The 13,630-nt window shown below is 41.6% G+C and overlaps 2 protein-coding genes across 2 annotated transcripts in view; both read right to left on the reverse strand.

Annotated features, from left to right (window-relative positions):
- LOC107599862 (phospholipid scramblase 2) overlaps window positions 1-2,408 on the reverse strand; it is a 9,840-nt gene extending 7,432 nt beyond the window's left edge. Inside the window, exon 1 of the mRNA XM_016291569.1 lies at window positions 2,396-2,408. Within this exon, the coding sequence (XP_016147055.1) occupies window positions 2,396-2,408 (13 nt within the window). The remainder of the gene's footprint in view (window positions 1-2,395) is intronic.
- Window positions 2,409-9,460: 7,052 nt separating this feature from the next.
- LOC107599863 (phospholipid scramblase 1-like) overlaps window positions 9,461-13,630 on the reverse strand; it is a 6,585-nt gene continuing 2,415 nt past the window's right edge. The window contains exons 3-4 of the mRNA XM_016291570.1: window positions 9,677-9,838; window positions 9,461-9,574 (exon numbers count right to left, since the gene is read on the reverse strand). Of these exons, the coding sequence (XP_016147056.1) occupies window positions 9,491-9,574; window positions 9,677-9,838 (246 nt within the window). The 3' untranslated portion in view covers window positions 9,461-9,490. The remainder of the gene's footprint in view (window positions 9,575-9,676; window positions 9,839-13,630) is intronic.

The raw sequence follows: 13,630 nt of genomic DNA on the forward strand, positions 1-13,630 counted from the left end.
TCCTCTTAGACAAATAACGGTCCGCAGATCCGTTTTCGGTCTAGAAGACCCCAACTGAGAGCATCGCCCCGACCCCCGATCTTTCTGTGGAGGGGTGCGGGTTGCAACGCTCTGTTTTTGAGACTGGCGATATGAGGAGCTTGACGGCTTGGGCTGCTCCCGCTCAGCAGCCCCACCACTGAGCAGGCCAGCCTGGTATGGTTGTAACACCGCCATGGTGTGCAAACATGCGCCAGCCTGACCTGCCGCCATATAAGCTTTCCCAACAAGATTTCGATGTAAGCCTAACGGGCCTGGTGGGAAGCTTCGGGGCCTTCAGGGACGATGCTGAGGATGGGGAGAGATAGCTCGCAAGCGTCTGCTCCACCACTGGCATCGCCCCATATCCCTTATCATTCAGCCCCACGATGTTCTTTTGAATAATTCGAGACTGTGGGGCTGTAAATACGGGATGAGTATGGTTTCTCCCACGATCTTGACACCTCCTTTTTTTAGCATGGAGATTGGGGAAAAACGGAAGGCACCGTTGTGAAAGCTGTGATCTGGATTTCAGAAAACGCTCGTCAAGTTACTTTTAGGACGAGTGTCCTGTTTCTCGGCTGGCCAAACTATATTTTATTTTGCCGACTGCACGAATCACACCCCATAATTACTTTTAGGACGAGCGTCCTGTTTCTCGGCTGGCCAAACTATATTTTATTTTGCCGACTGCACGAATCACACCCCATAATTACTTTTAGGACGAGCGTCCTGTTTCTCGGCTGGCCAAACTATATTTTATTTTGCCGACTGCACGAATCACACCCCATAATTACTTTTAGGACGAGCGTCCTGTTCCTCGGCTGGCCCAACAATATTTTATTTTGGCTACTGCCCGAATCACACCTCATAAGCGAGGGACTGTGGTGGCGAGTCCACAGTCTCCTCTGTCACGACACTCATTACATCGAAGATAGATGAAGCATCTGGCTCTCTCTCTCTGGGGGGGGGGGGTTAGAAACCGCAGCGCGGGCTTCCGAACACTGAGAGAGAGCCGCGGATCTAGCGGGTGAGGACCGAGAAAAGGACGAGCCCGTCTCGGATCCCTCCGCTAAATCCACCTGCGATCCCCACGACAACAGTCTATGCCGTGCCTCGGCAACAGCGGGACCGCTGCCAGCGGGATCGCGAGCCTGGCCGCTCTCATCAAACACAGCCAGGTGAGAGAGGAGCATACGCAGCGAGAGTAACTCGCAGTGATGACAATCAGCTCCTCGAAAGCTGACCATGCATGCTCTGCTCCTAAACAAACAACACACAGATCGTGTGAATCTCCCACTGCCAGATAGTGTGGGCAGGGAGGCACACAATGTCTGTAATGCCGTTTGCTCGCCACAGATATTAGTTTAGACTTTGATATATTCTTTTGAATGCTTGTGGACTGACAGACAACAGTAAATAGACTGACACATACACAGAGCACTACTGAAGAGCAGAAGCTAACTTGCGCTCTGGCGGATGCACTTTTATACTTCCTGGCGCTCACGTCACCCCGCTCGTGACGTCTCGCTGCTCCATTGGACTGATTTTACACGTGCTTAAGAACTCAGTCACGAAAGCGATCCCAAAGCGATCTCGACGCAGCTCGAGTTCCTGAAGGGGAACAACCCTTTATTGGATACAAACAGAAAACAATTGTGATATTTGATTTGCCCACTAGAGTGCAGCAGAGTAGCACAAACACTGTCATAGAGCAGTATGTTGTATGACAACTAAAGCAGAAAAATGATTTACTCATATTCAACAGTAAAAATGCAGCTACATCTTGACCTGGACATGTTTTACCTATAAAGTATAATGTCATTACATAACATTAACATGAACACATACCGGGTAATAGCCAACAATGAGTGCACATTATAGGGTTTAATGGTTAGTTAGTACAACAGCACTGTACAGTATGTTTCTCTCCTGTGTTTGCATGTTCCAGACAGACAAAAAAAAAGCAATATCTCACAATTGAGGCAACAATTGATTGTCTTTATGAGTGAGATATTGAATGTTTAAAAGAAACGATCCATTCATTAATGGCACTACTGTCTATTGCTTGGAGATGCACAACGGTTTGATTCTTGTTTCTGTTGGCGAAGCAATAACACAACAGTAACTGGCAGTAAAATCTAGGTTACTAAATATTGACATTTTGATTATTGAACTGTATAAAAGCAACTTCCAATCATGCTGTTAGTCTGAATGAGCGCTCTCCCTTGATACATATAACTTAAATATTACTGCTAAACTATATAAATCATGCACCTTTGGACCCAGGATGACTACATTATCTTTTACATTTGTTATGCAATGTGTCACACTTTTCGTGATTTCAGATGATTTAAAATTATGGGTAATCACTTACCTTGCAAAAACATGATAAGGGAATAATGTTTCTCTATACTGAAACACAATAGCAAGAAAAAAAACATACAATTTCATTGTGAGTCTGCATCAGCAACACTATGGCTGCGAAAACAGTATGTGACAAAAGAAGTATGTCTGAATTCCCAGTACTGATAAAAGAGTACACAATAAGTACCCTACTACTTCAGGCAAGATTCTAACGTGTGCATACGATGGACACTTTACTATCTAGTCCCAGGAGAGGATTTGTGAATGGCAGTGAAGCGACACAACTGACACTGGAAAGTCACATGATATGATATCTGATAATATGATAATATGATATGATGACATGATAATGATAACATGGCAAATGTATTATGTCCAGATTACATTCATCCTACACACATTAATACTACATAGAACATACCTTGTTAAGGGTTATTAAATAATTTCTTATTCAAAATGAGTACCTACTCAAGAGAGTATGCGATATCGGACACAGCCTATGTGCTTGAGTTGACAGCAGTGTCGGTACTCCAAGTTGATTAAGTGCCGCAAACCAGCAGCTTGCTCTGTGCCAGTGGACACACACTGTAAAAAAAAAGAGTTACAAATGTATTGACCTGCAAAAGAGCTTTCTATGCTCTCGATCTGAGGTAAAACAAAACATAGGCAAGTATAAGCTACTTTGGGCTTCAGGTATGCGCTTCAACTGACAAATACACAAAAAACTGTCTTGATGAGTTTCCAATTAAAAGCTGCGAGTTATGTGAACATAAACAGTTGGGAAAATAATCAAAAACTTATATATGAGTGCATTCGGTCTTAAAGCGACAGCACCCAACAAACAACAGCCACAAAAAACCTGCTGCTGTCACTCTGTCATTAAATATTAATCAAACAACAACAACAAAAAAGAAATGAGAGAATCATTCACTTCTCTTCACTGAATAACTTTACTCATTTTAATCAGTGTATATTTAATCCATACGGTGAAGACTATGCAGTGTTTTATTTTTATATTTGAATTTTATTAATTTAGTAGACTAAATTGTATTTAGCTTTTGTAATTTTCTTACTTTTCCTGTTCTGAAAGGGTCATTTTGGGTTTTTTATGAACACACTGACAGGGATCCCTGACAAAGTTTTGCTTGGGGCCCCCAGATGTGTAGGACAGGCACTGGCTGCAAGTATAGCAAAGAAAAGCAGTCATGAAATGTCAAAAGTATCCTACTGTGTTGACTCTTTGGCCTATAATAGTTTTAACTATTTGCTAAGGTTTTACAAAACAATTAAACAGTGATCAACTGTGAGTAACATAAATTATTCATGCATTCTTTTGACTAATGTTGCTGAGGGTGTCAGTGTACCTGGCTAAAGGTGTGAACATATTCTGTTTCATGCCACAACCATTTACCATTAACTCTTTTAACTTTTTTTAAGAAAGAAAGAAAGAAAGAAAGGTCATACTGCAGCTTTTGCTATAAATGGTAACAAAAGTTTGCTAGATGCATAAAGGACCTTTCACACAAAACACAATGTTACAAGTTAGTTTCAACTGTCAACGCAGTTGGTAGGCTATGGAATGAATTCATGGTATGAATATACTGCCTGGTGAGTCGATGGCAATCGCATGAGCTTTTGTCCAGCTCAAGATTAAATTGTTGTGGCATGCTGCTAGAGCTTCAGATACAAACTGGCATGCAAATTGATTTGTTAATGAGCAGAGAATAGCATGGTCATGTGTCAGAATATCTGCACAGTTTGCTTACAATGAGCAGTGTGACAAAGGCTATTAAAGATGGTCAAATTCAAGATGACTTGACCAAGCGAACATTAGCATTTGGTGTGAAACAGAAGCAGCATTTTTTTTTTACATGCACTATTTTTTGTATAAATTATGCATGAATGATCAGCAAATCACAAGTACTTAACTGTTAAGTCAAACTAATGCAATTATGCCAAAAGTATCACTGTCTGTATGTTTACTTACCAGATTAAATGCTGACAGCACTTAAGTGCATTGAAGGTTCCATTATTTCAAGGATGTGTAGGCTTTGCCTGGCATTGAAATTTGTAATTCATACACTCATGCTATTGTCTGTCAGCTTCATTCATTGGAACTGCACCTCCGGACATAAAAAGGCAATGACTTTGCTAACTCCTTTGTCTGACATATTGTGAAGCATCAAGACACCAGTGATACTCTACACCCCTGGGGAACACCATACTTGGGGAGGTTGCCTGGCTACTGGTTAACAACAATACACACCTCTACGTGAAAGCATGGCTCTTCGTTGGTGCTTCAAGCACTACATGTTGCTTAAAATGGGAAAACATCTATGATAACTGTTGCTGATTACTTATAACTTCAAGTTCAAGATTGTATGGGCAAAATGCATTATGTACATAGTATATTGCTTTACAGGATATAACAGTCTTTATAATGTCTTTTATAAGATATTTTTAGGTAAAACAGGTAGTCGAACATTTCAGACAACAAACAAGCTTATTATTATGTTTATAGGTTTAAGGGACACTAAAAGTGTCATGCAAAAAAAGCCTGATATGAAATGTATAATTTCCAGATGTTTGTTGTATAATGAAATTGACAAATTTAAATTGACATATTTTGGTGAATGTTCTGGGGGGGAAAAATACACCAATATTAAAAAGGAGAAAATATACGTGTCTATGCAATTAATGTGCACTGGAAACTTTAACATACTCAGATGTATGGGCCTAAAGAAAATACATGTCAGTGCAATTAGTTTTACCCATCAAGGCAATGGACAAGCTTTAAATAAGAATATTCTGTATGGATTTCCATGATAAGCAATCCAAAGTGCCTAGGGTGTTTTTTTCACATCACCTGTAGAATTACAAAGAACTTCAGCTCTAGATGTTTGTGGTTACTGCTGTTTTTACTTCACGTTAAATAACACATGCAAACTATGTGTATCCTTCTTATAAGAGAGAGACACAAACTAAGACAACTAGTAATAATGTGTAATTTGTCAGTTTTGAATTCAAGAATTGAAAAACATAAACAAACATACAGTAAGAACATAAGAGGTACAGTATGTGTTCCCCAGAAAAAAAGAGATACATTGTGACTTATGCCATTTTTTTTCTTAGAAAGATAAACAATACAAAAAATAAATTTGGTCATATAGGCCCAGTATGATTCTTCTGTCTTCAGCTTTTATTGGAGGACATTTGTCTTCTCCTGGTCTTCTTTCTGAAGTATGCCTATAGAAAGTAAATGTTCATATGTAGAATTGCACAAAAAAATGTTCAAATGTGTACCTGATACGCCTGTCTGTGTGTGTGCACTTTCCCCTTTAAATTTCTGACTGCAATGTTGATCCTAATTTCCTGTCTTTACACCTCCTCTTCCCTTTCTGCACTGTCTCTGCATGGGAGAGGTGGGTTTCTAATGAACTCTGATTAATCTAATTCAATCTTTTTCTTTTAAATTACTTTTGTACTTAAATCTGTCATCTAAATCATATATGAGACATTATTTTTCATGTATATTTGATTATTTTTTGTATTTTTATCAAGTTTGGTCACTTTTTTTGTCCTTTTGTGAACTCGAAGCACGTGCTAATTGCATTGCACTCTACATTCACCTTACAGAAATGAAAAAGGGTGCATTGACGCAAACTATAAATACTGTTTATGTCTTATCAGGTATGCTGTTTTTGCAACAAATGTTGTTAAATTAATTTCATTGCTTCAGTGTTTTCTTTCTCTCTTGGCCCTGTCTCTGCACGGGAGAGAAACGAAAAAGGGCGAATTGATACCAACTATAAATATTATTTATTTCTTATCCGATTAAAAGAAGAGTCGAACCGTCAGCTGATGTGCGTTTGGTTTTTATCATAAAAAAAACACAACGCAGAAAACACAGGTTACAAAGGGACAAAGGGAGTGTGGACCACCTTGTCATGTCCTTCTTAATTCGATCGACAATAGGTAAAAAATGATTGCTAAATAATTGACCATATAGATTATATTTAATATTTGAAACCCACCATGGATAATTTGAAGGGAAATTGAGAGAACGAAAGTTCTCTAGCTGCAGGGTTTACAGGGTAGAGTTCGCATTTTTGCAGATTCATTTTATAGCCCGACAGGTGGACAAATTTTAAAAAACTTCAAGAATAGAAGGGATAGAGTAAGAAGGGTTGGAGACAAAAATCATTAAATTATCAGCGTAAAGAGAGAGTTTATGAGTTAACCCGGAACGGGGGATACCTTCAAAAGACTCCAGAGTACGAAGCCATATTGCCAGAGGGTCTATGGCTAATTTAAAGAGAAGAGTAGAAAGGGGGCAGCCTTGTCGTGTCCCTTGATGTAAAGGGGAAAAAAAAGAAGACTGCATGCCATTTGTATGGACCGAGGCGGCAGGTGAGGTGTAAAGGAGCCATATCCAAGAGATAAAATTAGACCCCAGGCCGAATTTTTCTAATACACAAAACAAATAATCCCACTCAACTCTATCAAAGGCTTTCTCAGCATCTAAGGATATAATGATTTCTGGAGATGCTGAGAAAGGGGAGTACAAAATATCGTCTCTCTATGAATGTGAGTAAAACTAAAGAGCTGATTGTGGACTTCAGGAAGAGACATCAGCGGCCCTATACTCCTCTTATGATCAGTGGGACCCCAGTGGAGAGGGTGAGCAGCTTCAAGTACCTTGGCGTAAACATCTTTGAGGACCTGACTTGGACTTCACACATCCAGACTCAGGTTAATAAAGCCAGACAAAGACTGTACCATCTGCGACAGCTGAGAAAATTCAGGGTTTCACCAGCAATCCTGAAAACTTTCTATTCAGGGGCCATAGAAAGTGTATTGACTCAGTGTATCTCAGTGTGGTATGGGAACAGCTCCAGTCAAGACTGCAAAGCCCTGCAGAGAGTTGTGCGCTTAGCTGAGTGCATCTCAGGGCCTGCTCTCCCCTCTCTACAGGACATCTACCTCAAACGCTGCAAAAGCAGAGCTGTTAAAATCATCAAGGACTCCAACCATCCTGGTAACTGTCTTTTCATTTCATTTTGCTGCCATCTGGTAAGCGCTTCCGTAGCCTGATGGCAAAAACCGAGAGACTTAGGAGGAGCTTTTTCCCCCAGGCCATCAGGCTTCTAAACTCAAACTCAGTCTCTTATCACCAACATGACTTCACTTAATTATCAGTAAGACACTTAATATAGTTATTTTTTGCACTTGTAACAATAAAATAAGATGCTAGTATCTCGGCATATGATCCTCTTTTAAGTATGCATTTCAAGTATTTTTTTTTTAAGGAATTTGTTTGTAACTTGGAATCAGGTTACATGTGTATTGATAAGTGCACAAGATCATAGTTTTCACATTTTTCACATCAGTTTTTTTTCCTGTTGCACTGTATACATATATTGTGAATTACAAAAATGTAAAAAGCATTTTTTATTTACCTTGAAAAAAGCTTGAAAAATACTGGGATGTTTTGATGAATGTGGCACAGTCCTAGTACAATTTCCAACAGCCTATTGCCAAGGTCAAGCAGGTACACCAGAACACCAGATTTCTTGATTTATAACACATGTAGTCCTGAAAATGAATTAATAATAAACAAGTTATACATATAAATTATAAACAAGTCTTATATTACAACTCAGAATTTTTTTTTTTTAAGTATTTTAACGATATTTACAATAAGTATGCAGGCTCCCAGTACAGTTGCTTTCATTTTGACGTCCAGGTTGCTTGGAAACCTCAGAACAAAACCTGCACCTGCATTTGGTCCACTGCTTGAGACAGGTTTCAAGATCGTGCCAAATGATCTTTCTGTCGCTGCCTCATTCAAAGACAGCAGCTGTGATCACAGTATAAGACAGGTAATAATAACACAAATTAACACAAGAAGCATTCAAGCAAGTTGGTTACTACAGCATTCGATTTTTCTTTAATATTATATTTTCACTAATATTTTAATATAAAAACATTTAAAACATATAAAACGTAATTTTTTCCCCTGTTAAACAGTACCAGATTTACAACTTGAGCTTCCAGCTGATCTGCAGTAACACTTAACAATAAGATTATATGAGTTAATGTTGGTTAATGCATTAGTTAACATGAACTAATGTAGGGTTGAAAATGATCAAAGATTTTGGCTTTCCTGTCCTAAACATATCTTCCATAAAAAAGGGCCATTTGACATTCCTGAGGTGCTGATAGTGATAAAGACCTGTAGGCCAAGATGTGTATACTTTTGGGGTCTGCTAATTGTCACATCTTTGACAGTTGAGTCAGTGAGTGAAGCTGTAATCTGCTGATTGGTCAGTTTGAATGTCTGAAATTAGTTTTTTAGTCATATGGTCAAGGATGGCAAAAGGTCAGGGCAGGCAGCAAACAATACAGAGAATATCCAGTAAGATGAGGCAAAGAAACAAAGACTGTCTCCCCTCTCTACAGGACATCTACCTCAAACGCTGCAAAAGCAGAGCTGTTAAAATCATCAAGGACTCCAACCATCCTGGTAACTGTCTTTTCATTTCATTTTGCTGCCATCTGGTAAGCGCTTCCGTAGCCTGATGGCAAAAACCGAGAGACTTAGGAGGAGCTTTTTCCCCCAGGCCATCAGGCTTCTAAACTCAAACTCAGTCTCTTATCACCAACATGACTTCACTTAATTATCAGTAAGACACTTAATATAGTTATTTTTTGCACTTGTAACAATAAAATAAGATGCTAGTATCTCGGCATATGATCCTCTTTTAAGTATGCAATTCAAGTATTTTTTTTTTAAGGAATTTGTTTGTAACTTGGAATCAGGTTACATGTGTATTGATAAGTGCACAAGATCATAGTTTTCACATTTTTCACATCAGTTTTTTTTCCTGTTGCACTGTATACATATATTGTGAATTACAAAAATGTAAAAAGCATTTTTTATTTACCTTGAAAAAAGCTTGAAAAATATTTATTATTATAACTATTATTATTATTATTATTATTATTATTATTATTATTATTATTATTATTATTATTTTCAACTAGTTCTTTAAATTTCAGACCTACTGGGATGTTTGCTGAAATTGATGAATGTGGCACAGTCCTAGTACAATTTCCAACAGCCTATTGCCAAGGTCAAGCAGGTACACCAGATCGGTTGATTTCTTGATTTATAACACATGTAGTCCTGAAAATGAATTAATAATAAACAAGTTATACATATAAATTATAAACAAGTCTTATATTACAACTCAGAATTTTTTTTTTTAAGTATTTTAACGATATTTACAATAAGTATGCAGGCTCCCAGTACAGTTGCTTTCATTTTGACGTCCAGGTTGCTTGGAAACCTCAGAACAAAACCTGCACCTGCATTTGGTCCACTGCTTGAGACAGGTTTCAAGATCGTGCCAAATGATCTTTCTGTCGCTGCCTCATTCAAAGACAGCAGCTGTGATCACAGTATAAGACAGGTAATAATAACACAAATTAACACAAGAAGCATTCAAGCAAGTTGGTTACTACAGCATTCGATTTTTCTTTAATATTATATTTTCACTAATATTTTAATATAAAAACATTTAAAACATATAAAACGTAATTTTTTCCCCTGTTAAACAGTACCAGATTTACAACTTGAGCTTCCAGCTGATCTGCAGTAACACTTAACAATAAGATTATATGAGTTAATGTTGGTTAATGCATTAGTTAACATGAACTAATGTAGGGTTGAAAATGATCAAAGATTTTGGCTTTCCTGTCCTAAACATATCTTCCATAAAAAAGGGCCATTTGACATTCCTGAGGTGCTGATAGTGATAAAGACCTGTAGGCCAAGATGTGTATACTTTTGGGGTCTGCTAATTGTCACATCTTTGACAGTTGAGTCAGTGAGTGAAGCTGTAATCTGCTGATTGGTCAGTTTGAATGTCTGAAATTAGTTTTTTAGTCATATGGTCAAGGATGGCAAAAGGTCAGGGCAGGCAGCAAACAATACAGAGAATATCCAGTAAGATGAGGCAAAGAAACAAAGACTGGCAGTGACAAGTCAAAAACAGAATAAACAGTCCAGGGTCATACACAAAGGCAGCAATACACAGGAAAGAACGCTCAGAATTGTAAGCCATGGCAAAACAAGACTTCACATAGCGTGTGTGTGTGTGTGTGTGTGTGTGTGTGTGTGTGTGTGTGTGTGTGTGTGTGTGTGTGTGCAGGGTTGCCAGACTAGGTTTTTACAGATTTAACTTAAATTTACATTTAAAAACATAATTCATTATCTGATATAATATTAATATAGCAACCTATTGAAGTACTGAAATTTGTTTAGTACCTTTGCAATACACTGATAACCACCAAAAGCAGGTGGTGATGAGAATGTCACATGATGAACCAAAGCTTATCACAAGCAGTTTTTCCGCAAGCTGAGAAGAAAAGTACTAACATATATAGAAAGTGCACAGTGTCATTCACACAAACATTAAACATCATCATGGTAACGCAATAATGCAATAAACATTTAATTTTACAATTAATTTTATTAGATGTAACATGCAACCCTAATGTACACAACTAATAAGAAAAACACTAAGAAGATACAAATATTTAAAAGAAAAAGAAAAACTTCAAATATGAAATAACTGTCACAGATCAAGCCGGAGACAACAGGTTGGTGAATGAAATAGCAGGTTTATTGATAGGAATGGATGTGGCAGATTGGCTGAAGCAAAGGCGGGTGAGAATCCAACACAATTGACAGTTCTTAAAAATATCCAGAATAAAAGGTATACTGTATATGATAAAAATCACCAAAAAATAATAGAAAAACCTACATAAAAAATTTGAAAAAAATATATAACAATGTTCCAATATAAGCTTTGTAGCGAATCAGCTCATGGGGAAATATGAATAATTAATCATAACTAGTTATAATTAATATATTTTCAAGAGGTCAAGTAAATATTTACTTGACCTCTCAGGGTCAACTGTCTGTCAATTCTAAGAACGTTAATTTCCTGGTTAAGGGAAATAACTTTCTTACTGTACAATTCTACAAAGAGCTTGTAGCATAAATCTGGCTCCGCCACGCCTGACTGCCGAGGGTGCGGGAGGAGCTCCAACAGGGTTCGCCATGGGGAAATGAACTGAGAAGCAACAAAGCGCACATATCCGGTCCGTAGAGGGGAATGGCGCAGCAAGCGTCACTGCAGTCCAGACCAGAGCCCCGCAGCTGCATTCCCGTTGCACATGGCACCCCAGCCCTTGGCAGAGGCATCAGTTGACACAACAACATGCCTGGATACTTGCTCAAGGGACACCCCTGTCCGAAGAAAGGCAAGATCTGCCCACGGGCTGAAGGTCTGATGGCAGATCGGGGTGACAGAAACCCGGTAAGTGCCGCGTCGCTATGCCCATCTCGGGACCCGGTCGTGAAGCCAACACTGAAGCGGTCTCATATGCAGCAACCCAAACGGCGTGACAGCGGCTGCGGATGCCATATGCCCCAGGAGCCTCTGAAACTGTTTCAGTGGAACCGCCGTCTTGCGCTGGAAGGACCCCAGGCAGTTCAGCATCGACTGTGCACGCTCTACTGAGAGACGTGCTGAGAGGTTGACCGAGTCCAGCTCCATGCCGAGAAAAGGGATCCTCTGCACCGGGGAGAGTTTGCTCTTTTCCCAGTTGACTCGAAGCCCCAACCGGCTGAGGTGACAGAGCACCATATCCCTGTGTTCGCACAACTGCGCTCGGGACTGGGCCAATATGAGCCAATCGCCGAGGTAGTTGAGAACGCGAATGCCCGCTTCCCTCAATGGAACGAGGGCTGCCTCCACAACCTTGGTGAAGACATGAGGTGACAGGGATAGCCCGAAGGGGAGGACCTTGTACTGATACGCTCGCCCTTCGAACGCAAAGCGGAGAAACCTGGGCAGGGGGCTCGTGAGGAGGCATAGCATCCCTGAACCGGACCCTGCTGCCCATAGGCAAAAGGAGAGGGGGACGGCCGTGTGGAGACTGGGTCTCGTGTACCGCCATCCTCGCACTCTTGGGATCCGGAGGCAAAGGAAACTTTTACTGAAGTTTTGGGTACCACTGGAATAAAAACAAACAGGAACAAAAGATTCTCCACCCGGCCCTCTCAGGGACGCCGCCTGCCCTGGCACTTCACAGGCTTGGCAGGGGTGGAGGCGGGCTGCGCCGGTTTCCTGCGGCCAGCTCCACGCTGCGGCCGTTGAGAAGGCTGCTGTTGTGGCCGCGCCAGAGCGGAGGTGGAGGCCGCAGGAAGGCGCCCTCGTCGACGAGCAAACAGAGGGGCTGCAGCCGGCGGTGGGGTGGAGACAGCAGCAGACCGCCGGGGCAGGATATGTCGAAACGCCTCCATCTGCTTCTGCGCGGCGGAGAACTGTTGGGTAAAGCCCTCCACTGCTTCGCCGAATTGGCCGGCCTGGGAGATCGGGAAGCGATGCTTGTCGGCCTCCCTCATATCCGCCAAGATCAGCCATAGGTGGCGCTCCTGGACCACCAATGTGGACATCGTCTGACCCAGGGCCAGGCCCTGGACGGAAGGCGTGGACTACCTCTCCAGGCGGCGGCGCTTTGCGGGCAGAGCTGCATGGCAATCGCGCGCTCGACCGGTGGGATGTCCACATACCCTTGGGCCGCCCCCCCGTCGAGGGTGGTGAGGACGGAGGAGGCACCAAGTCTGTTTCGGGCAGAAAAAGGTGCCTTCCAAGACTTTGTAACCTCCTCATGCACTTCCGGGAAGAATGGAACCGGAGGCTGCTGCCGACGCCCGGCCTGCACCCCCAGGAACCAGTCATCCAGCCTCGAGCGTTCAGGAGAAGGAGGAGGCCTCCAGTGCAGCCCGACGCTCTCGGCGGCCCGGGAAAGCATAGCAGTCAGCTCTGGATCTGACTCGGGCAACGCCACTCTACCTGACGGTGGCAGCGCAGCCGAATCCTCATCTCCAGAGCCTAGCTCGCCCTCCGATGCAGCGATCGACATCCTGTCCTCTGCCTGTGCCCCGCACAAGATGCTGGACCCCGCCCTGTCCGAGGACCCAGCACACTCGTCCGGAAGCACCAGGTGGTGCGACATGCTCGAGGAATGAGAGGCCCGCGGAGACGTACTCGACGGGGAAGCTCTCACCGTGACCCTCAGGTATCCCTGACCATGAACCGAAGTAGTCCTCCGAGAACTGGATGAGCTAGAGCGGGGCATGGCAAGGGGGATACCCCCCGTTTAATGA

The sequence above is a fragment of the Sinocyclocheilus grahami genome, unplaced genomic scaffold, assembly GCF_001515645.1.
Source record: "Sinocyclocheilus grahami isolate Dianchi unplaced genomic scaffold, SAMN03320097.WGS_v1.1 scaffold273.1, whole genome shotgun sequence".
NCBI lineage: Eukaryota > Metazoa > Chordata > Actinopteri > Cypriniformes > Cyprinidae > Sinocyclocheilus > Sinocyclocheilus grahami.